General features: G+C 43.9%; 2 protein-coding genes across 18 annotated transcripts in view; one reads left to right on the top strand and one right to left on the bottom strand.

The window, feature by feature from the left end:
- The window catches only part of NKIRAS2 (NFKB inhibitor interacting Ras like 2), a 272,510-nt gene that overhangs the window by 5,088 nt on the left and 245,153 nt on the right, over window positions 1–22,269 (bottom strand). The window lies entirely within an intron of this gene.
- TLK2 (tousled like kinase 2) overlaps window positions 591–22,269 on the top strand; it is a 37,346-nt gene continuing 15,667 nt past the window's right edge. The window contains exons 1-10 of one of the 17 annotated variants that reach the window (XM_083582819.1): window positions 591–1,270; window positions 6,604–6,686; window positions 11,104–11,175; window positions 11,623–11,692; window positions 13,034–13,077; window positions 13,419–13,514; window positions 16,851–17,018; window positions 19,135–19,230; window positions 20,909–21,001; window positions 21,446–21,556. In XM_083582819.1, coding sequence (XP_083438945.1) covers window positions 6,606–6,686; window positions 11,104–11,175; window positions 11,623–11,692; window positions 13,034–13,077; window positions 13,419–13,514; window positions 16,851–17,018; window positions 19,135–19,230; window positions 20,909–21,001; window positions 21,446–21,556 — 831 coding nt within the window. In that variant the 5' untranslated portion in view covers window positions 591–1,270; window positions 6,604–6,605. The other 16 variants (XM_083582815.1, XM_083582820.1, XM_083582817.1 and 13 more) reach the window with 16 other exon arrangements.

Genomic DNA, 22,269 nt, shown 5'->3' with positions numbered 1-22,269 from the left:
CTGTATATATATCGCCTTGAAGCTTCCGAAGCACAAGAGGCCCCCACCCTTTGCCCTTCTGCAAATAACACCCCAGATACAGACCCGCATCCCTTTGGAGACAAACCCACCGCCTGCACCTGACCACAATGCAGAAAAAATACCCACCTACCTTAAGTCCCTATTATACAAAGGCGACCACGCCCCCCCTCTTGAGTTACAGGCGAAACACCTTCCTCTGTGTGTACCCCACCACCCCCTCGCCCACTATATGGGTCCATTCTTCGTTTTGCTGCGACCTCCAAGAAGGAATGAAGTCTCCATGCCATTAACACCCCCCCCCCCCCGATGAAAGCTCTGACTCAGCAATTATTTTTCCACCTGTCAGGCTGGACACGGTCCTGGATTCTGCAACAATCCCCACGGTGGGGGGGGGGCTGCGGGGTGTCCATCCGCCTTTGGCAAAAGCCTCGCTTAACCTCATGCCTGCAAACAAGGCACGGTTAAATAAAATTTAAAAAGCCACATGCAATGCAATGCAATGCAGCCCGGGCCCTCCCATCGCCCCACCCCGAGGTTATTAGCACCTCCTTGCACTGACCTCTCCCCTTCCCCCAACCTTTTTCTCACCACCACCGACTCAACCTCCCCCCCCGCGCCCCACCTCGCGCACCGCGCACCCGCACACCAACCTCCCACCCGTGCAAATCTCGCGAGACAACACGTGCTTTCACAAGTGGTTCACCCCCCCCAACACCTCTTCTCCTTGCACCAATCGATCCGGGGGCTGGGCTTAAAAAAAAAAAAAGCCTAAGTAAAGGGGGGCGGGGGAGAAGGGGGTGTATAGGCGAGAGCTGGGGGGGGGAGAAAAGTGAAATGTGGGGGGGCTGCCCCGCCCCCATTGATCGCAACTTGCAACCAACCCCCCCACCTGAATAGCATTTTTGGGGGTAAACGCCCCCCCTCCCACCCACCCATCCCTAATCCCTTCCTCGGGGGAAAAAGAGGAGGAGGAGGAGGAGAGCCCCAACCCTCTCGGGAACGAGGCTACCTTTGCCGGGCGGGGAGCCTACGCGAGGCCGGGGATTTTACGGCCTGCCTGCTCGCTTCTCTCCCTTCTCGGTCTCCGCCGAGAGGGCGCGGGAGGAGCAGCTGCTCTCCCACCGCCACCTTCCTCCGGTGATCCCTCCTTCTCCATCTCCCCGTCTTCTCCTTGGGGCAAAAAAGGGCCCTGCAACCAACCAACCGGCTGGCCCAGGAGCGAAGCCCAGCCGAGCCGCCGCCGCCACAGGTGAGAGAGACCGCGCGTCCCGGGCATCCCTTGCCTCGGCCCCACGTTGCGGACGGGCGCTGCGGGGAGAGAGAGGCTCGCTTCTCCCCCGCCGCCCTTCCATCCAGGCCGTGGCCGGCAGGCGAGCGGGAGAGCAGGCGAACAGGCCGGCCTTCCCCTGGTAGGCCTAAGGAGGGTCGGGGAAGAGGTGCAGCTGCGGCGGCGGCGCTTTCCGAGGGAAGGGTAGGTAGGCCTTGCAGCTGGGGCTTCTCCTTCACCCCCAGCTCCGTTGCCGTTACACTTAGTGACATTTTATTTTTTTGAGGGGGGGGGAGTCAACAGTCTGTGTAGGCCTCGCCTCCCCCCCCCCAGTCCTATCGGTTGCTATAGCAACGCCGCGGAAGAAGGCCAGTGCGCCCCCCCCCCCCGTGTCCCAACCTCGGGAAAGGGGCCCGGGTTACTATGGTAACGTTGTGGGGGGACGGACCCATACATGCCCCTGTAGGCCTTGGTGTGTGTGGAAGGGGGGGAGACCCCCCTCATATTACTGTGGGGTTGTTTTTATTGGGGCGACGTGTGTGGGTTTTTTGGGGGGGAGAGGTAACGCGCGTGGTGGCCGTTCTCTCGTGTAGGCCTCGAGACTGGCCTACGTTGCCTAATTAGAAGTTGCAAGCCCGGTGGGGGCTTAAATTAAAGGCGAGTTGGGGGGGGGCGAGCGCGCCCGGGCTGTTGCTATGGGAACGTTCTGGTCGGTTGGGGAGGGGGGCGGAAGAGCCTCCCTCTCGCGTGCTGGGTGGGGTGGGGGGGCTCCGTTGCCTTGGTAACTTTCCGTGGTTGGGAGAGGGTCGCGCCCACCCGTGTCAGTGAACGGGGCGCGGTGGGGTAGGTGGGTGGGTGGCTTGCCGGGCCTAGAGGTCTCAGGTACCGAGCCTCCTTGGGCCTGGTCGTGAGGGGATTGTTTTGTTTTCCGGTCAAGGGGAGAGTGAGATGTCAGCGGCCTCTGGGGACGGCAGGCCCCCACGGGTGGGAGTCGCCACAGCTGGAAGTGTGGGTAGGGGTTGTTATTGCTTTTGAAAAATAAAAATGGGGGGTTGATAGGTTAGCAGGGGTTAAAATCAGGAGGGGAAAGGGGTGCTGTTCTGTCACTCCCCATTGGAGTAAAAGAGGTGGTCCCCATCCCATAAGAACAAGTGGGTAAGGCTTGGAGTAAGGGAATGGATGCTTGCCTGGGTGTCGCTTGCCTGAGTGGAGAACACTTATGCAGCGGGTGGGGAGAGCCATTGGCTCCTGTTTTAACTACAGTGGTACCTCGGGTTACATACGCTTCAGGTTACATATGCTTCAGGTTACAGACTCCGCTAACCCAGAAATAGTACCTCGGGTTAAGAACTTTGCTTCAGGATGAGAACAGAAATCGTGCTCTGGCGGCGCGGCGGCAGCAGGAGGCCCCATTAGCTGAAGTGGTGCTTTAGGTTAAGAACAGTTTCAGGTTAAGAACGGACCTCCGGAAAGAATTAAGTACTTAATCCGAGGTACCAGTGTATTGTAAATTCCAACAAAGTGGTAGTCTCAGGTCCTAAACTGTAGGGCCATCTCTTGAGAAGTCAAGGATAAAGCGAGCGGGATTGGAGGTTACAAAGTGAAATAAATGTGTCTGCTGGAATAGCAAGAAGTAGAAGTCAGGGCGAGGGGGACACTCAATTGAGGGACGTTATGTATTCGTTTATCATTTCATATAATGCCACGAAACAACAGTTTGTTTGCTTTATCGTCATTCCGCACACATACATGCTTGAGAGATGCTCAATTCCCACTTCAGGGAATTTAACATGCCTTGAGGGGAAAGTGGTCAGAAGTCTGTTTAAAACATGCGCAAATGCCTTTCTCAGATGCCCGCCCACTTTAGGGGTTCAGAAATCCCTGAGGTGACAAACCCACCTTTGTGTGCCTGCTTTAAACTTGAATGCTTTTAATAATTACGAATGCTTCATTATCTTCCCAGCTGGTTCCTTTGTAGCTTATTGAGTTGTTTTAGAAGCCTTGTTGGGAGATTTTGGAATGTTTGTAAGCGCACTCGATTAGAACCATTTTCTTCCTTCTAATAGATACTATGATAAAAAATAAGCCTATTTGGACGTCCCGTCACTTGCACTGATATGTATATTTCAAAGTAAAGTGTGGCTAAGGTTGTAGCCATATGATCATATTGTTGACATGTTCTTCAGACTATCACCAGCAACACTACAGCACTGCCGTCTTATTTATCTGTTATAAGTCAAAGATGCAGAGCCTGTGACTATCCATATGTTGTTGGACTTCAGTGGAGTTGTCCATCAGCCCTAGCCAGCATACCAGTAGTTAGAGATGATGGAAGTTGTAGCGCAACCATATCTGGAAGGCCATAGGTTCCACACCCTAGCTATAAATATATAACTAGCCTTTCCGTTTTAAAATATTTCAGTGGTTGATAGCATGATAACAAGACTATTGAACAGCTAAAAGGAGGTAGCAGATAAACAGATAGCAAATACAGTGGTACCTCGTGTTACATACGCTTCAGGTTACATATGCTTCAGGTTACAGACTCCGCTAACCCAGAAATATTACCTCGGGTTAAGAACTTTGCTTCAGGATGAGAACAGAAATCGTGCTCTGGCGGCCCGGCAGCAGCGGGAGGCCCCATTAGCTAAAGTGGTGCTTCAGGTTAAGAACAGTTTCAGGTTAAGAACAGCTCTCCGGAACAAATTAAGTACTTAACCCGAGGTACCACTGTAAAATGCTAAAGAGAGATGGGGGAATGAGGTTCCCTGGGAATGGAGTTTCAAAATCTGGGTGCAGCTGTATCCCAGCCAAACACAACTGTGATGTTCGCAGGTTTCAGAAGAGAGTCTCCCCCAAATATCTTAATGAGCGGGAGAAAGCAGTCCTTTAAGTATCCTGGCTGCTGTTAAAAACTCCCTGACTAGTGATTTTTAAAAATTCCACTTGACGCTTTTTCTTCTGCTGCAGTCTTCTAGAAAAGTGATAATGGGGACAAAATGGAGAGCAAACAACAACTGATGTGAAGTCAGTAGCTGGTTCCCCCCCTTCCTCTTTCTAAAGGGTATAGGTGGTCTTCAGGAATGTTCCTTCTAAGCATGTGCTAGAGGTCCAGAGTGATTCAGTGTTTTAACTTTTAGTTGGGGAAATGAAAGTGAATAAATAGTTCTGGAAACAATGCCTTTGGAAAAGTGTGAGTCATAGGGTCATATGCACTTTGCTTTTCTACTGTTCTGTCAATCAATTATTAAATAATTGCTCCGTTTAGGGGCTATAACACAACCTGAACCATAGTTTAGGGTTATGGGAACTGGCCTGGCCTCCTTCAGGGCTTGCACTTTTCTCCTCCTATCCTTTGACACAATCGCAAAAAGGAGATTGGAAGTTTCTATTTCGGCTTTGCATATGAACCCTAAACTATGGTTAACTTTATGCTTTGTGGAACCAAGCCATCTTTATAAACTATGGCATGAAGTTGGTTTTCCCCCCTCTTCCCATATTTAAGATTAAACATAGATTCTTTTAATTATAGTTTAGTATTGCCTCTGAGCCAGTCTGAAATGTTTCCAGAACTCCCAAGAACTCTTTGCTATACACATACGCTAGCTCTGTTGGTAGAGCATGAAACCTTTAATCTCAGGGTCATGGGTTTGAGCCCCATGTTGGGTAAAAGATTCCTGAATTGCAGGGGGGTTAGACTAGATGACCCTCGTGGTCCCTTCCAATTCTACAGTTCTATTATCTGACTCATGTTGTGGCCTCTGTTTCTGTTATAGTGTTTGGTTGCGTACCCTTCAGCGGTCAAGCTCATGGTAGATCTGTCTGGGAAGATGCTAAAGGGAATTGAAAAGAAAACAGACCTTTTCTCTTTGTTATCTATAAATGTTTTCATTTCTGTGATATTTTTAGCATAACTTTTGAGGGGTTGGTCTAGAAATTGCAGGGTAGAAGAATGCATGGTCAAGGATCTATCTCTACACTGAGGAAATGACTGTTTTGCCTGCAAACACATATGTATTATTTCTGACTTTTGTAAACAGGAATGAAATATTGTATTAGCTATATTTACTAGTTAGGTTGACAGTGAACTTTTTGAAACACAATACGTTTGTTTCACTTATTTGACTTTATTGTTTGTGTATGTTTAATTGTTTATAATGGACCAGATATTGTTAACCAACTTCAGAGGAAAGTTACCAAGAGTGGCTTCACATGAACACAGAGGAGAACCCATCAGCAAACTGAAGAATTGTGCCACACTGATGGAGGACCAGAATCTCCAAGATACAATATTCATAGGAAAATAGGGTTCCAGTATATTTACAGTCGTACGTTGGTTGCCAAACGCCTTGGAACTCGTACATTTCGGCTTCCGAACAATTGAAAACCTCCTGCAGCCAATCGGAAGCTGCTTCTTGGTTTTTGAATGGTTCTGGGAGTCGAATGGACTCCTGGAACGCATTCTGTTCGAGAACCAAGGTACAACTGTATGTGGAATAGAAAGGCCAGCCCCATGTCCTGTTCTCCATTAGTGTTTTGATGTGAAATGTGGTTAATGAAGGGAGATTGTCCAGTACTTTTGAGCTGCCAGTGGAAACACATGTTGCTACTTTGGCAGAGTGTGATTTGCAAATGTAGTATCTTCAGCATTCTCTTGCTCTTCATAGGAAAGCATGGGATAGCAACATGTTTCTCAGAATGAGGAATATATTAGGGTCAAACAGGTCCTTCAGAAATGAACATACCCAGTCCTGTATGTGTGATATGGGACTGAAGCAATTAAAAATATATATAGTGCATCTCAGCATGTTAGCATTTGCCTTTTCTCTTTTTAGGAGTAGTGAATTGTTATGCATTTTCCCTTACAATCTCAGCTTCTTGATTCCTGGAGATCTTATACGGTTGCTACTAATGATATTATGTTAAAAATGCTTGTTCCACAGACATTTACTAGGGTGAGAGAGAAAGGAATTTTGGGTATCCAAACTTTGCCCTTGATCCATGTGGAGAAGGATAATTAAATCACATTCACTTGTGCATAGTAAGGGAAGAGTAGTTAGTTCATACACAAAGAAACCACCCAACAATGCCGGGAATAATTTTATTGGAGAAATAAGAATGTTACCCACAGTTCTGGTTATAATGACACCATTTAAAACAACAGTGTTGTATCACTATATACCCCTTCATGTTTGATTGGTTAATGCTATTAATGTTTCCTTATATTAATGTTTTGACTTCAACCCAATAATGGCAAGCTTTAATTATCTCTGCATTGGATACTTATACACTGTGTTGTCTATCATTGTTGGCAGATATGATGGAAGAATTGCATAGCCTGGACCCACGACGGCAGGAACTGTTGGAGGCCAGGTTCACTGGAGCTGGCGTTGCAAAGGTTGGTATCAGCACAGCTCACTGACCAAAAGCATGTGCACACTCAGTAACCTTTCATTTGATGCTTGGTGGACTTCTAATAATCTAAAGTGTCAACTTTTGGCATCTTTTGCTTGCTGTCATGGGGATGGAGAACACTCCTGAAGCAAAATGTATGTATGACCTCTAAATGTTCAGAAATCAAACATACTTCGAAAATAATCCGGCATTTCATGACCTCTGCAGCTTGTTTTGGAGTTGATGTGAAAAGTTCATAATATATGAGCAGTGAGCATTAGTAGAAGTTAAATGCTTTTTATCAGTTGAGTAATGAACTTATCTTGGAAGCTTGAGAAGTTACCTTTTCACACAATGCTAGACATTCCTATAACTAAAGTTTCTTTTCTGTCCTTATATAAAGTATCTGCTTTTGGTAACTTCTTTCATTCTTTGTTTTAAATCCCACATCAATGTTGATGGCATTCTCTTCCGTCAGCCATCTCCAGTTCTCTCAGGTTTCTTCTGTTTTCACTAGCATATCATAACATCATCCAAACTAAATGTTCAAGACTGAATTGCTCTGTGTTCCATCTTATTTTTATGGATGGAGTTGCATGTTGAATTGGTTGCAAAAATGGGATCCTGACATTCTTGGGATTCTTAGAAAAACAGCCCTCAGCGACAATAACAACTATAATTGGTTTTCAAAGTGCCTTAGGTTTTATAGGTGCTTCGAAAAGATTCAAAAACTACAACCCCCGCTCTTGGTCTTATAGTATAATGCAATAAAAAATAAAAGGAAGAGGCAACAACAAAATCAAAGGTAAACTGGTACCAGTTCTTCATAGTTCTAAATTCTTAGAGTAGATGCAGATTATATAAATGCAAATGTTGGTGAAAGGTGAGTGTGGTAGTCCTCTGAGGCTAGAGGAGAGCCTGCATGCGATAATCCTTGGGTGGTACTCCTACTCAGAATAGACGCATTGAAATTAATTGACATAACTAATTTAGATTCATTGATATTCGTGGGGCTAATCTGAGTAGGATTTAGTTGAATACAACCCCTTGCTATCTGTGTGCTTATCCATGACAGCTGCTGCTCACCCTAGGCAGGTAGCAAATAAGTCTGTGTTACATAGTTCCCATCACAGACATGTTGCTAGCCTGCCAATAATAGACTGGAGCAGGCATAGGCAAACTCGGCTCTCCAGATGTTTTGAGACTACAGTTCCCATCATCCCTGACCACTGGTCCTGTTAGCTAGGGATGATGGGAGTTGTAGTCCCAAAACATCTGGAGGGCCGAGTTTGCCTATGCCTGGACTGGAGGACTGGAGGAAACAAAGTTTTTGTAGACCATATTTGATTTGGAACTGTCATCACTCGCTTTGGGTTTCATTAAGTTTGATTTTATGTGCAGCCAAGTTTAGTGTATTCATTTTTGCTCCATTAAATCTTGTCATGAGCTTATCATTTGGCTGCAGTATTTCAAGAAGTTTTTTTTTTTTAAAGCTTGCGTCTTGGGCTTTCTTAGTGAAAACATTTGGGGAATTAATAAAACAAGACAGTCTTGTGCCCCCCCTCAAAAAAAAAACAGCCGGGAATTGGGGGACAATCAGGAATGTCATGCAGTTTTGGTTCACATGACTGCAATGAAGGTGGAATTGGCAACGCCTCCTTACCTCTTTGAGGGACAGTTTCTTATCTTAATTTTAGGTCTAATTTTGAGGTCCAGGTTGCTCCACTTCAAAGAAAGAAAGAAAAAGATTCAAATTCCCGAGATGGCCAAAATGGTACTACTTTGGTATTTTATTAATAATAATGGTGTATACATTTTGTTGTTATTATTTCAACTTATTAGTTGCTTGGCAGTAAAAAGTCTCCAAGCAATTTACAAAATGAGAAAGCAAAATGCAAAGCATACGATGAGAAAAAGAGCAATCCATTGCAGTAAAAACCATACAATACAAACAAATCCAATAGAGCATCAGCAAAAAACGTATCATCAATAGTCAGCAATATCATCTTCATTTGTCAAGTAGCTGGGAGTAGAGAGATTTTACCTGGAGCTGGAAGCGTGTTAATGATGGCACCAGGTGGGCATCACTAGCAAATGTTGTACTTAACACAAATCAGCCTAGCCACTGTGTATGTTTTGGAGCTTCATGTTCCTTTATGTAGTTATTCTAAACTTCTTCAAGGGAAATATGATGAACTAAATCCCCCACTTTCTTTCAAAGATCTCACTGCTGTTGGTTCATGTGTATAGTCTCTCAAGTCTTTGTAAATCTTCTGTTAATAGTCTGTGCGCTGACTTGCATGTCAACATTAACCTTACTTTAACAATTAAATTTGCCAGCCAGTTCCGTCTGAGACTCCCAAACGTAAAACATTCCCACGGTATTACAAAGGTATTATGGGAAAACTTCACGTTATTAAAAGTACACAAATTGTTGTTAAAAAACAGATAAGTCCACCATCTTTTGAAGACTTTTTGAATGAATAGGATATGGTTGGTGAGATAAGCTTTTATGTGTGAACTGAAAAGGAACTTAGGGAGAACTAGCCCTATTTGCCGAGCTGAGCCATTTCCCTGATGTATTAATCTGCAAGAATTTTTTTGGTTAGTTATGTGAGGCCCATCTGAAGTAACATTGTCAAGACACAAGCATACCACCTGATTGGAGTTTAAGGCCAAAGTATTCATGTGTGTTTCTCTGCAACCAGAAGGACATTTTTATTCAGTGCTTGGGCATCTGGTGCAGTTCTACTGTACAGTTTGTTGTGTGTGTTGCTTAGTCATTTAGTCTTGTCCGACTCTTTGTGACCCCATGGACCAGAGCACGCCAGGCACGCCTGTCTTCCACTGCCTCTTGCAGTTTAGTCAAACTCACGCTGGTAGCTTCGAGAACACTATCCAACCATCTCGTCCTCTGTCGTCCCCTTCTCCTTGTGCCCTCCATCTTTCCCAACATCAGGGTCTTTTCCAGGGAGTCTTCTCTTCTCATGAGGTGGCCAAAGTATTGGAGTCTCAGCTTCACAATCTGTCCTTCCAGTGAGCACTCAGGGCTGATTTCCTTAAGAATGGATAGGTTTGATCTTCTTGCAGTCCATGGGACTCTCAAGAGTCTCCTCCAGCATCATAATTCAAAAGCATCAATTCTTCGGCAATCAGCCTTCTTTATGGTCCAGCTCTCACTTCCATACCTCACTACTGGGAAAATCATAGCTTTAACTATACGGACCTTTGTTGGCAAGGTGATGTCTCTGCTTTTTAAGATGCTGTCTAGGTTTGTTGTGTAATTGTAGCCAATTCTTCCTTGTATATAAAGATAGGAATTGGCACTTAGGTGAGAATATTCCTGTTGCTTGAGACTCCTGTTGGTAATGGGAGACATAGGTATTTATGCTCTGATGGCTACCCAGAGATTAAGGTTTTTCATTTTCCCAGGTTCACTGCAGGGTCCTTCAATTTTTATATCTCTATTCTCAACATAGATATAATAGGCATGCCACTTTCCTGTTTGGTGTACTGTTTGATCTTTTTCTTTTAAATGATTTGATTTGATTTTAATATTGTATAATTATTGCATGGTTGTAGCCCATCCTGCGATCTTGTAGTAAAGGGTGGGCAAGAAATCTGTTTAAATATATAACACCCTTCCCCCACTAGGAACAGATGGCAGTGGTGCCCAACATAATGTCAGGATGCAATTGTCCTTGTGTCACCAGTGCTCCTTAAAAGTTTTTACATCAGTTTTTACACAAACAGGTTTAATCAAGTAAATGCAAGTTTTGTTTTATCCTAAGCTTATAGCATGGGGAGGCAAACTAAGGCCCAGGGGCCGGATCAGGCCCAGTCACCTTCTAAATCCGGCCTGCGGACGGGCCAGGAATCAGCTTGTTTTTACATGAGTTGAATTTTATTTATTTAAAATGCATCTCTGGGTTATTTGTGGGGCATAGGAATTTGTTCATTCCCCCCAAAAAAAAAATATAGTCCGGCCCCCCACAAGGTCTGAAGGACAGTGGACCGACCCCCTGCTGGAAAAGTTTGCTGACCCCTGGCTTATAGTCTTTGGTTCAGGTGGTAGGTATCCTGGAAATACTTTTTGCATCCAGTACCAGAAGTGGATATGGGAAGGGAACTGCACACGTGCAAAGAAACCAGGAGCTAGTTAGCACCAACAGAATTCCCTGTGATAGGTTTTGGCACTATGCTGTCCAGCATTAGAACTGAGATTTTGTAAATGCACCAAAGAAAGACACGATTACTTTAATTTCTCATTTGTAGACAGTTCATTGCACTGAAAAGGGATGCAACAAGTGTGTGTGTGTGTGTGTGTGTGTGTGTGTGTGTGTGTGTGATGCTTTTCTGGGGAGTTATAACCATCTTCAGCATATGTAAATATACTTTTGCTTTTTTGTCTATTTCGCCAGGGGCCCCTGAACAGTGAATCTTCCAATCAGAGTTTGTGCAGTGTGGGCTCACTAAGTGACAAGGAGCTGGAAGTAAGTGAACCTGGTGTTTACTGGACAGCCTGTCCTGGGGTCAAACCAGAAGATACCTGATTACTGTCAACTATGTGAAAATAGTCAGGGTTCCATTCCAGCAGGAGAAAATATGCCACCTTTTGGACTCTCTAATTCCCTGCCATGCAAATAGCCTCAACAAAATTCAAACAATTTAGCCCTCGGGAAGGTGCAAGGCAGTGATCTTAACTCTCAAGTGCCTTGCAGTCTTCCTTAATGGAGTTAATTCATTTTTGGTGTAATACTTGCTGTTAGTGGGGTTGCAGTGGTCACTGATTTTTTGTTCCCTGGTATCAAAGAGGGGAAACATAACCCTCTGTGTTTATAAACTGAGAAGTCTTCCAGGGGGTTTTGAATTTCTTAGTGTGCTTTGATGCTGAGATATCTGCAGAAATTGATTTGGGATTTGTTTTTCTCCCCCTTAAGACTCCAGAAAAAAAACAGAATGACCAGCGCAACAGGAAGAGGAAAGGGGAATCCTTTGAGACCAACCAAGGTAAGCTGTGCTTTAGGCCCCCTAATTAGGATCTCCAAACATTCAGTAATGAGCACAGTTGTTTGAGAATTCTATTTTCCCTTGATATCATTGAGTCTGACTCAAAGGTGTATTGGGCAACTTGTTATGATCTTGAGCTTGGAGCAGCACCCTTTCCTTCAGGGAAAATTTGCCGTCTGCATTATAAGACAAACAGTTTTAGTCCTGAGGCGGTCTTATTGCAATTTTCACCTGCATCTGTTTCACTACATGCACATGTCACATTTGGGCATGGTTTTCCAGTGGCTGGTTGGCAAAGATAGTCACTTGCACTGATCACACATCTCTATCACACATGATTTTCACAAAACTTGAGGCACTGAAGTACTTCCATGTAAAAATAATAATAATGGTTGAAATAGCCCTTAGGAATCCATCAGAAGTTGGTATATCAGAGAATGTAGACCTAAATTGTGAGGAAGAGTAAAAAAATTCCCTTTCTGATGCTTCCTTTCTTAAGTGGTCATTTTTGGTGTTGACAAAGCATCCAGAAGCACCTAATCCCAAGAATCATATGGAGCAACCTTTGCATAGTCTGGAATCGTGGCCCATACTGATGACACTTCCTTCTCTGGCCTCATTATGGTTTCTCCTTGTCCACTCACTTCTACCATGTCTTTCCCCATCCATCCTCAGTTTCTTTTATGTGCCTCTTCCAAGAACCTTTGCACTCAGGCACACACATTCTTTGAGCTCTTGTCAGTTGTACCTCCGTTGCCACTTGCTCCTTTTGCTGTTCTGTGTATGCTCGCATGCACACATGTCTTTCTCCTTTTCTCCAACATGCTTTTGGGGGAGCAACAGAGAATCTTTGAGAATAAGTGTTGCATTTCAGATAGTCCCTTGGTAACCATCCCCGAACTGTGTCGTTTCAGAGGTTGGTCCTAATTGGTATTTATTCTGCGTCAATACAGAGGCTCTGTCTCATTCTAGTCCACTGCTCTGACACACACCATCTGAAGTGTGAGGAGGGAGTCCTCCTAAAATGTAGTTGTCATTTACATTAAAAGTACATGCACAATCCTCACTTAAAGAAGGAAGCCAGCTATGCAGGATCCTTTTTTCCCCTCACAAAAAACATCAACAGTCTTACATGTTAAGAGGAGCAGAATGCTACAGCACATGGATAGCTGAGTCTGGAAATTCCCTTATAATAAACAGGCACATCCATAATCTTTGGTACTACCCAATTCCCTTCTTATCTCAAAACCAAGAGAATTTTTAAAAAGAAGAATTAAACCCTGAAGCATGAGAGTGTTTTGATTTTGAAGGTTTAATACCATCTGTTTTTTTTCCTTCCAGGCAAAGTCACTCCAAGGGGACATAAAATTAGTGATTATTTTGAGGTAAGCCAGTTTTACATGTAACTTTTCAGAAAACGATGTCCTTGCAAATTCTTTCCATGTAGGTTAGAGACAGGGACTCTTCTAAATAATATGTAAACATCTTAGAGAGGGGGTCCCTTGCATTTAACTGACTAAATTTTCTAGGGAACTGTCTTCTTTATATTTTTAAAACAGTTTTAGGGCAAAAAAAATCCAGATCTTAATTGTAGCTGTTCCCTCGTGTGCATAGTTTTCTGTGCCCCAGTTTCTATGCACCTGTGCAGTGTGCTTTGCTCTGTGAAACTTTCACAGTGTTTCCATGAACTTACTGGTCTACTTTTTTTGTCCCCTCCAAATTTTAGTTTGCTGGGGGAAGCGGTCCAGGAACAAGTCCTGGAAGAAGCGTGCCACCTGTTGCACGATCATCGCCACAGCATTCCTTATCAAATCCTTTACCTGTAAGTATTCACTCAAAGGGACAGAATGTGGGCTTTTGTGAGTAATGTGGCACCCTGAAAAGGGTATCATTTCTATATATTTTTTTTTAATTAAAGCTCATTTTGAACTTCAAATTTAAGCAATGTTTACAGACCTAATAGGTGGTGGTTCAGAAATCCTCGCTGGTAGTGCAAAGCTTCCAGGGTTCAGGTATTGGGATCTGAATGCTCCCCTTAACATTCCCTCTACCTGAATTCTTACTCCCGCTGTCTTTGCTGTCTGTCTAACCCAGTGTTGGGCTCTGTTTGATTAAGGTGTGTGTGCAGTAGCTAGGCAGCAGGTAATCTTCAAAGGAGGAGGCTCATACATACGAACAAGATGTGGCAGGAACTATATTTCTAGAAGAGTGAAGGCCAATCAAAAGTTGAAAACCACCATGACTCAACATTTCAAGGGCATAGGGCAAGATATAAATCTTCTTAGCACTGCATTTCCTTCTCTTGCCCACGTAAGATTTAATGGCAGTGTCTGTTATCCATTGCTGTAAATAACTACACAGAAATGACAAGTGTGTCCACCTATGTGTGTGATTTTGTCATAAGGTAGCTTGAGCTAGAAGTACCATTACTAATCCTAGGACAAATAATTTAACAAAGAGGTTTGGTCTGAGCACATCACCATACCTTTCTGTGTCTTTGCAATTTTTTTAAAGGATTCCAAATTGCTCAGGAACAAGTTTTAGAAGAGGCAGGTTAGGGAAGTTATGGGTTTGCCCCAGAGGGGGATGGGAATGGGACTACCATGATGGCAAATGGAGGTAGATATGGAGGCAAACAAAGATATACAGTGGTGGGGAGTGCTTGTTACATCAAAGCCCTTGCTCCCTCTGCTTTGCCTGCTGTGCTTCAGAGTCGGGGGTTGCCAGTCAGCTCACCTGATTGTGGTGGTAACTGCCAAGTCTGTCCAGAATAAAACATCTGTTGTCCACAATTTAATAGCAGGGGCTGAGTTGGCATTCATAACTGAGAGCTGGGCAGATGAGCTTGGTGGCTGTATGCTACTGCAGCTACATATGTCCACCTGGGTACTTGCTGCAGCACCGTTCAGGTCAGAGGGGCGGTGAGGGAGAGTCAGAATCATTCTCACTAGGAGGACAGTCCACACTGTTTCTGAATTTGAGGGAATGTTTGTGGCATTGGGCGGAACAGGGATTTTGTTGGTGTGGCATTCACCTCACTGTATTACAGCCTTCCTAACTGAGCTGACAGAGGTAATCTGAGATGTGGAAAATCCATGGTTCTAACTATGGAAAGGGGGCATACAAATAAAATGATGAAGTTGATGGAGGTGGCGGGGGGGTGACAGCTCCTAAATTGTGGAATTCCCTCCCCACATAGGTGCATCTGGCACCTTTCTTGTTGTATGCTGAAGTTGCACCTATTTACCCTATCTGTTGACACTTTTAAGACCCCCTCTAGTTGTGATTGTAATTTGTTTCAAACTGTCTTGGAGCTGTATTTTATATTGCTGTAACCCACCCTGAAACCTTCTTGTAGAGGGCACATAATAAATCATTTTTTTATAAAGACACCTTATAAAACCAAATCTAGTACTTGTTTTTACAGTTTACTCAGCTAGAAGAATTGAAAAGGAATTGTTTATTACAACCTCAATTGCACATTTATCTTCTGCAGGATATAATATTCTCAAAAAGTCATTCTGTACATGTAGACTGAGCAAGTGTGTAATTGTTATGTGCATGCGTGTTGACAAATGGCAGGGTCGGCTTTTAACTTCATCCTTTTTAGGAGGTATGGTGTATGTTTTTCCCAATGTTGTATACATATATCATTGGAAGGATGTCCTGTTTTCTGTTTTTATATGAAACATTTGCAAGATTTGGGTTTGTTTTTTTCAGGGCCCAATTGAGCATGGTAGAGATGAGCACACTTTACTGGGTCTAGAGGATCTAGCCTGGACTAGCCTCATTTTCCCCCTCATGATGAAGTGCTGATCATGCTTGAAGTTCATCCAAGCTTATTTCCCTGTATCTGTGTGTCTGTATAATATGCCTAGTTTTTGTAAGAAGCGTTAGAGCCAATCAGAAGCAGTGCTAGAACAAGTAACAGTGAGCTGTTGTTCCAGGCCCTCCTCTAGAATGAGAGGGAACTTCAGCTCATGTCATTTGAGAGACAGAGGTATGCCACACTATCTCAAAAACTACAAGTCCCCTCCTGTGCAGGCAGGAGGTGTGAACAAGGATGTGGCAACCAAGAAGCACCATTAAAAACTGGGTGCAGTGGTAGTCAAGTATTGCTGATAGAATTTGCAGGTTCCCAAACATATGAGAGTAAATAGACCCCATGTCATTTCAGCGTATAGGAAAACTGGCAATGGTACTAGACGTCATTCATGAGCAGGGGAAAAGGACTAAAGCATATTTGTTAATGTCAATGAACCTAGATCTGGCTGTTCATTCAGATCAAGCAACCAGAGATGTAAGACAATTAAGCAAAGGGAACGAAAAGAAGCTGAATGACACCAATCAACCTTAGGTGTTTTTAAGAGACGAGGCCCTTTGTCACTTCTTCTAAAGAGACAAGTCTGGAGGCAGGGTGTGTGTGTGTGTGTGTGTGTGTGTGTCTCTCTCTCTCTGTGTGTGTGTGTGTGTGTGTGTGTGTGTGTGTGTAAGAGGAGGGCCCATGTTGCAAGTTTGCACCAACCCAGATAAATTAATGCTTGGCAGTCTCTTCCATCATATTGTGATGCCTTTTTCCCTTCTGTTCTCATTCAATACATAGAGATAAGTTTTGCCTGGACAAGAGGAGACTTGGGTGGGGGTAGAATGTGATAACAACACTCCTCTACCTGATAGACTATTCTATCAGAAAGGGTAAAAACTTGTTCTCTGCTGCCACAGAGAGCAGGACAAGATCTAACAGGTTCCAGTTAAGAGAGGGTACATTTTGGTTGAACATTAGGAGAAGCTTCTTAACAGTAAGAGCAATACAGCAATAGAACTAAATGCCTGTGGTGTAGCATTTGGAGGAGAGGTGTTTGGGAAGCCTGTGAGTCTGAGGCTCAGTACTTTTCTTCCACATAATACCATAGGTTTCCATTGTGCCCCAAAAGGTGCAAAGGCATCAGGGACTGTGTCTTTTATTTGCCTAGTAGTAATGGGGCCGCTTTTGGTAGCTAGATCACACGCTTCCTCGCTCCCTCCCATTGCTTCTCCTCACTGTTTCCAAGCTGCCGTATTTACTAATGCATGGATCAGATTTGTTATCTGTGACCCTACTTCTCCCTCCTTCTTTTCTCTTCAAAGTATCTTGTGGTTTTCTTTAAATGTATTACAGCGGCGAATGGAGCAGCCGCTTTACGGGGTAGACAACAGCGCAGCCAAGGAACTGCAGGAGGATCACTCTGCTCTGCCAACGCTGGTGTCGGCGATGCTGGCGAAACAGCGGCTAGAGGGCGAGCAGCTGGCCCAGAGGGGTGCAAGCCTCTGTTTTCCATTTTCTTCGGTGAGCATGGTCTTAATGGCCACACTCAAGGGGGTCTGAACGGGTCTGACATGGGTGGATAGCATACAATCTCCCCCCCCCCATCTGTATGGCCCTCTTATTAGAATCTCAGTTTTCTTTCTTTTTCTTCAAATTCTAGTCGTCAGTGGTTGCAGCTTGCGACGGCAAAACTAGCAAACGGTTTTAGCTTTTCTTTTTTTTCTTTAGTAAGTATTCTTCCCCCAAACCCTACTTCATTGACCCCACCTTGAGGTACTCCTTTCTCTGGGGCCTCTTCTCCCTCCCATTTTCCTTGCTTTACCTCTCTCCCATCCCTTCATGGTGATGAAATGGAGCTGCCCATTTCTAAATGGAACACAAATTGAAGTTTAGAGAATTACGACTTTTCCAGTTCTCATGACTTGAAAGACTTTTTCGTTGTTTAATGGTTTCAACTTCAAGATAGGGTAGCATAGTCAGTTCTTTTGCAGCAGTGGCTCAGTGGCCATCACATATAAGTTCGGCATGTTGATTAAACTAGCAAGTAGCAACTAAAATGGGCAAAATGGCATTGTGACGTGATTCCAAGGTAGCTCTTGGCTTTGAACAATTTGTGTACTCCTTTGCTCTGACAATGACATCTTCAGATTGTGAAATGTAACCTAATCTTATTTAGAAGGCCAAGTGCTTCAACTTTAAAATGTTTATTTCTCATGATTCACACACCCCTCTTTTCTGCAATGTCTCCTAAGATTCCACATTGAAATGCATCCATAGAAAGAATCTGTACAGGTTTATTAATTGCAAAGCAAATTGCATTTCTAGGGTTGTCATTCGAGCCTCTTAGTTCCAATAGCTAAATCTTTGTGTCACTGCCCCAGACCCCAGGCATTTGGCATAGAAATGCATTCAAGACTTTACAAACAATTCATTTTCTTAAAAGCATTTTGGCTCTTTCCCTGGAAATGATCTCTAATGTGCTTTTTAAATCATCTTAACTATAGGTTGGGTCCAGATGTAGTTAGTTGTTCATTTTGTCCCATTGCAATCAAGGGGATTTAATTAGTCATGACTAGCTTATCCCATTGATTTAATGGAAATAAAGTGTGACTTAATCAGGACCTAGCCCCGTGCATGTGATCAGACAGACTTTTAAACATAAGAACATAAAAAGAGTCTGCTAAATCGGCCAGTGACAAGCGTCCTATTCTCACAGTGGCGGAACAGATGCCTATGGGAAACCGGCAAGCAGGATTGAAGCACAAGAACACTCTTCCCAACTGGTATTCGGTAGCATTGCTGCCTCCAACAGTGGAGACCATAGCCATCATGGCAAGAAGCCATTGATAGCCCTGCGCTCCATGAATTTGTCTAATTCTCTTTTAAAGCCTTTGAAGTTGGTGGCCATCACTGCCTCCTGTGGGAACTGCGTTGTGTAAAGAAGTACCGTATTTTTTGCTCTATAAGACTCACTTTTTCCCTCCTAAAAAGTAAGGGGAAATGTGTGTGCATCTTATGGAGCGAATGCAGGCTGCGCAGCTATTCCAGAAGCCAGAACAGCAAGAGGGATCGCTGCTTTCGCTGCTCAGCGATCGCTCTTGCTGTTCTGGCTTCTGGGATTCAGAATATTTTTTTTTTTCTTGTTTTCCATCTCTAAAAACTAGGTGCGTCTTATGGTCTGGTGCGTCTTATGGAGCGAAAAATACGGTACTTTCTTTTATCTGTCCTGAATCTTCCAACATTCACCTTCATTGGATGTCCACAAGTTCCAGCGTTACGAGAGAGGGAGAAAAACTTTCCCCTGTCCACTTTCTCCATGGCATGCATAGCTTTATAAACTTCTATGATGTCACTGCTTGCTCGCCTTTTCTGTAAAATAAAAAACCCCAAACACAGCTACCTTTCTTAATAGGGGAGGGAAGCTGCAGCACCCTGGCTCTGTTACTGCCGATGTTAATTCTATTTCCTTGGAAATATGAAACCTGCTGCCTATCAGAATTGACAGCACTCAACTAGGCAAGATAAGATTGCTTTCTATAACCTTAGGTAACAGCTGGGAAGAGTGTGTGTTTGACATAATGCTTTGCCATCCTGTTAATTTACAGCCCATGTACTTCATTTACTCCTTTTCTTGCAGGCCCAGCAAGGCAGTCCTTCTTCAACGGGTTCAGGGAACACAGAGCATTCCTGCACCTCCCAAAAACAGATTTCCGTCCAGCATAAACAGACACAGGTATAAAACCGATGAACAACGTACTGCAATGTCTGTGTTGTATCTTGCTTGAGTCAAACACGTATCATTGGAGAAATAATGGAGGGCAATGAGGTAGTGACATAGCTGTGCCAGAAGAAGGCTGGTGTTTATTCCATTATCAGTTGTTTCCTTCTAAGTGCCTTCAGCCTTAGGGATATTGTTGGCTTATTCAAAACAATGTGTTTTGGTCAGCAAATTTCCAGAGGAGAGGCTATTTTTCTTGCCTCCAGCCTCCCACCATTGTCACGTTCTTCTTTTCCCCCCCAATGGTAGACAAAGTTGTCTTTTACTTTGCTGTTCATTTGTTTATTTTAAAATGCTGCTGTCCTTCAGCCCTGACTCCTTTTGCAAAATGGGTGCACGCTGTCTGAACAATTCTGAGTGCTGTGATCTGCATCGGGCGTTTCCAACATATGCATCACCATCCCCAAAAGAAAGAATCTGCCTGCACATGGGATTTCCATATGTTCTTCAAAATTCCTATTCGTACTAAGAGGCCTCTGATCAGGGCAACCATATAAAATGATGGCTTTCAAACTTTTAGGACCCTTTCAGATGGATTTTTCTGCTGAGGATCCCATGTGCATCTGCTGCAGAGTCCCTTTAAATTGTAGATGAGTCTGGGATGATGTGCAATGAGGGGTCCCCAGCCTTTGGGGCTACACCATTGCACTGTGGAGGTGAGACAGCTGCCCAGTACTCACCCTTCTGGTTATATAACGGAGGGGAAATTTGGTATTGGTGGACAAGCTGCCTTTCAGGGAAACGAGTCCCCAGATTCTGATCTTCTCATTGAAGACGATAGGATCTTGTGAAACCCAGCCGTGGTTTCAGTTTTTAAGCTTTGTGGCAGTGTTGCATTTTGGAAAGGTGACCAACCAAAAATAGGTAGAAAGAGACCAGTACCCCCTGAAAGGTAGGCTGCTTTTCTGAGGGGAAAGTGGCTTGCTCAAAGGCACACCATTATGTATGGCTGTAACACGCTTTGGGAGAAGTGTGATTAAAATCTTCATAGGCAAGGCATGTCAGCTCCACACACAATCCTACCCACCCTGCCTCTCATACCCTTTATAGATTTAGTGTGCTGAGCGACAGTGGTGTGATTCTGTTTTCCCCACAAAGTTTCAGGGAATACAAACTATGCCCTAAGATAGAGGTGAGGAACCTGCACCATCCAGATGATGGTGGACTACATCTCCCACCATCCCAAACCATTAGCCTTGCTGTCAGGGGTTAATGGGGGTTAACATCTGGAGGACCACAGGTTCCCCGGCCTGTATGGCTTGTCGCTTGCTTTCCCCCCCCCCCCCCATGACCCCACATCACTGGGATTAGAATGGAGTTCTGCCAGCTTTGCTACACTTGGGAAATCTCAGCCCTTTTTTCCCCTTAGGGACTAAAGAAGGCTTTTATGACAGATGTGAAAAGATTTCAGCTCCAGTTGTACCATTTGCCTGATGTTTTGGTTTGCTTTTTGTACGGGAAAACATTTTCTCCATAATTTTAGGTTGTTCCATTCATTGGTCACGAAGGAACAAAAGACTAGTGTTTGACATGCTTTTCTGTCCCTAAAACACCCAATCACCTTTTGGGTTAGGGTTAGGGTGATTTTTTGGGTGATTTTTCACATTGAGCTCTTTCCCTCTTCCTCCTGCAGTCTGATCTCACGGTAGAAAAAATATCTGCACTAGAAAACAGTAAGAACTCTGACCTGGAGAAGAAAGAAGGCAGGATAGATGACCTATTGAGAGTAAGTACACCTGTAAACTATACTAATAATAATAATTTTTTTTAAACACATAGAGCAGTAATGTAAAGTGAGAGAATGTATCCATAACACAGGGAACTTGTTAGTAATATGATTAAATTGTAGGTGGGCTAGGATTTCTTGAAGCACCCAACCATGTACTTGCAGAACCCAGTTATTCCAATGAAGAATTTGTTTTCTATTCAAACAACCTTTTTTTTAAAAAAAATAATTTCTTATGACTACACCACTTAATACAAATGTGAAATGACTAAAATTCCTGCATGGCCCAACAGTTGAACACTGTGGTGCCTTCTATGTTCTCTGGTACTATATTTTGACAACTACAGCATCTTCATCATTTCCCTCTCTGCCTGTATGCCGTTCAGGTGAGATTTTGGCTGTTCTCTGTTTTGGCTACCTGCTTAGCATTACTTCCATTTTCAGGCAAACTGTGACTTAAGGCGACAGATAGATGAACAACAGAAAATGCTTGAGAAGTACAAAGAACGGTTGAATAGATGTGTGACAATGAGCAAGAAGCTTCTTATAGAAAAGGTAAGTTTTGGCTTCCCAATTGCCCTTTACAACCTTCTCACCTTCTCTCCTCCTTGCCCTTCAGTTCTGTGCATTTTGTTGGAACTTGTATCCTGCTGTAACTTGCATACTTGGGGGTATTGATGAACACATTAATTGGAGTAAAGATTGCACAAATGTACTGGCCCCACAAGGACATTGTTTTATCATATTCATATGGACATGCATGCAAAGGTATATTATACTGAGTCAGATCGGCTTGAGTCCACCCTGGCACTTTCTGCAAAACACTTCCTCTGCTTTTGAGCTACTGTCCCCCTCCACATTTTTATTGTAGTATAACTACCACCATCTTCTATGAGCATTGCTTTTGAGTATGCCCCTTCCTAGTGACTTCCGCTATATCCTGGAGACCCACTGAAAATCCTAAGTCAGACCTTGTCACATGAAGGTGCATTTAGAACAAATGCTTACCGTCACCGAAAGTTATTTTTGGGTTGTGGAGTCAAATTTGTAATGACATTTACAACACTAGAGAGGTGAGCAGTGAAACTTGCCAAACCTCAAAACCAGGCTGTGTTGCATCAGGAAGACAGTGTGGCTTGGGCTGTGACGTTTATTACAGTGGGGTAGCCATTGAGAACATCTCTTGCTGTTTAGAATTGATGCATGGATAAAGAGCCACTTTTTTTCCTCCTCCTTCAGCTCTGACCTAAAAGGCCCTGGCTTGAATT

Source organism: Podarcis filfolensis (assembly GCF_964270895.1).
Source record: "Podarcis filfolensis genome assembly, chromosome: 13".
Classification (NCBI taxonomy): Eukaryota; Metazoa; Chordata; class Lepidosauria; order Squamata; family Lacertidae; genus Podarcis; species Podarcis filfolensis.
The sequence above is the reverse complement of the archived record's forward strand: the minus strand, read 5'-3'. Positions and strand labels throughout refer to the sequence as shown.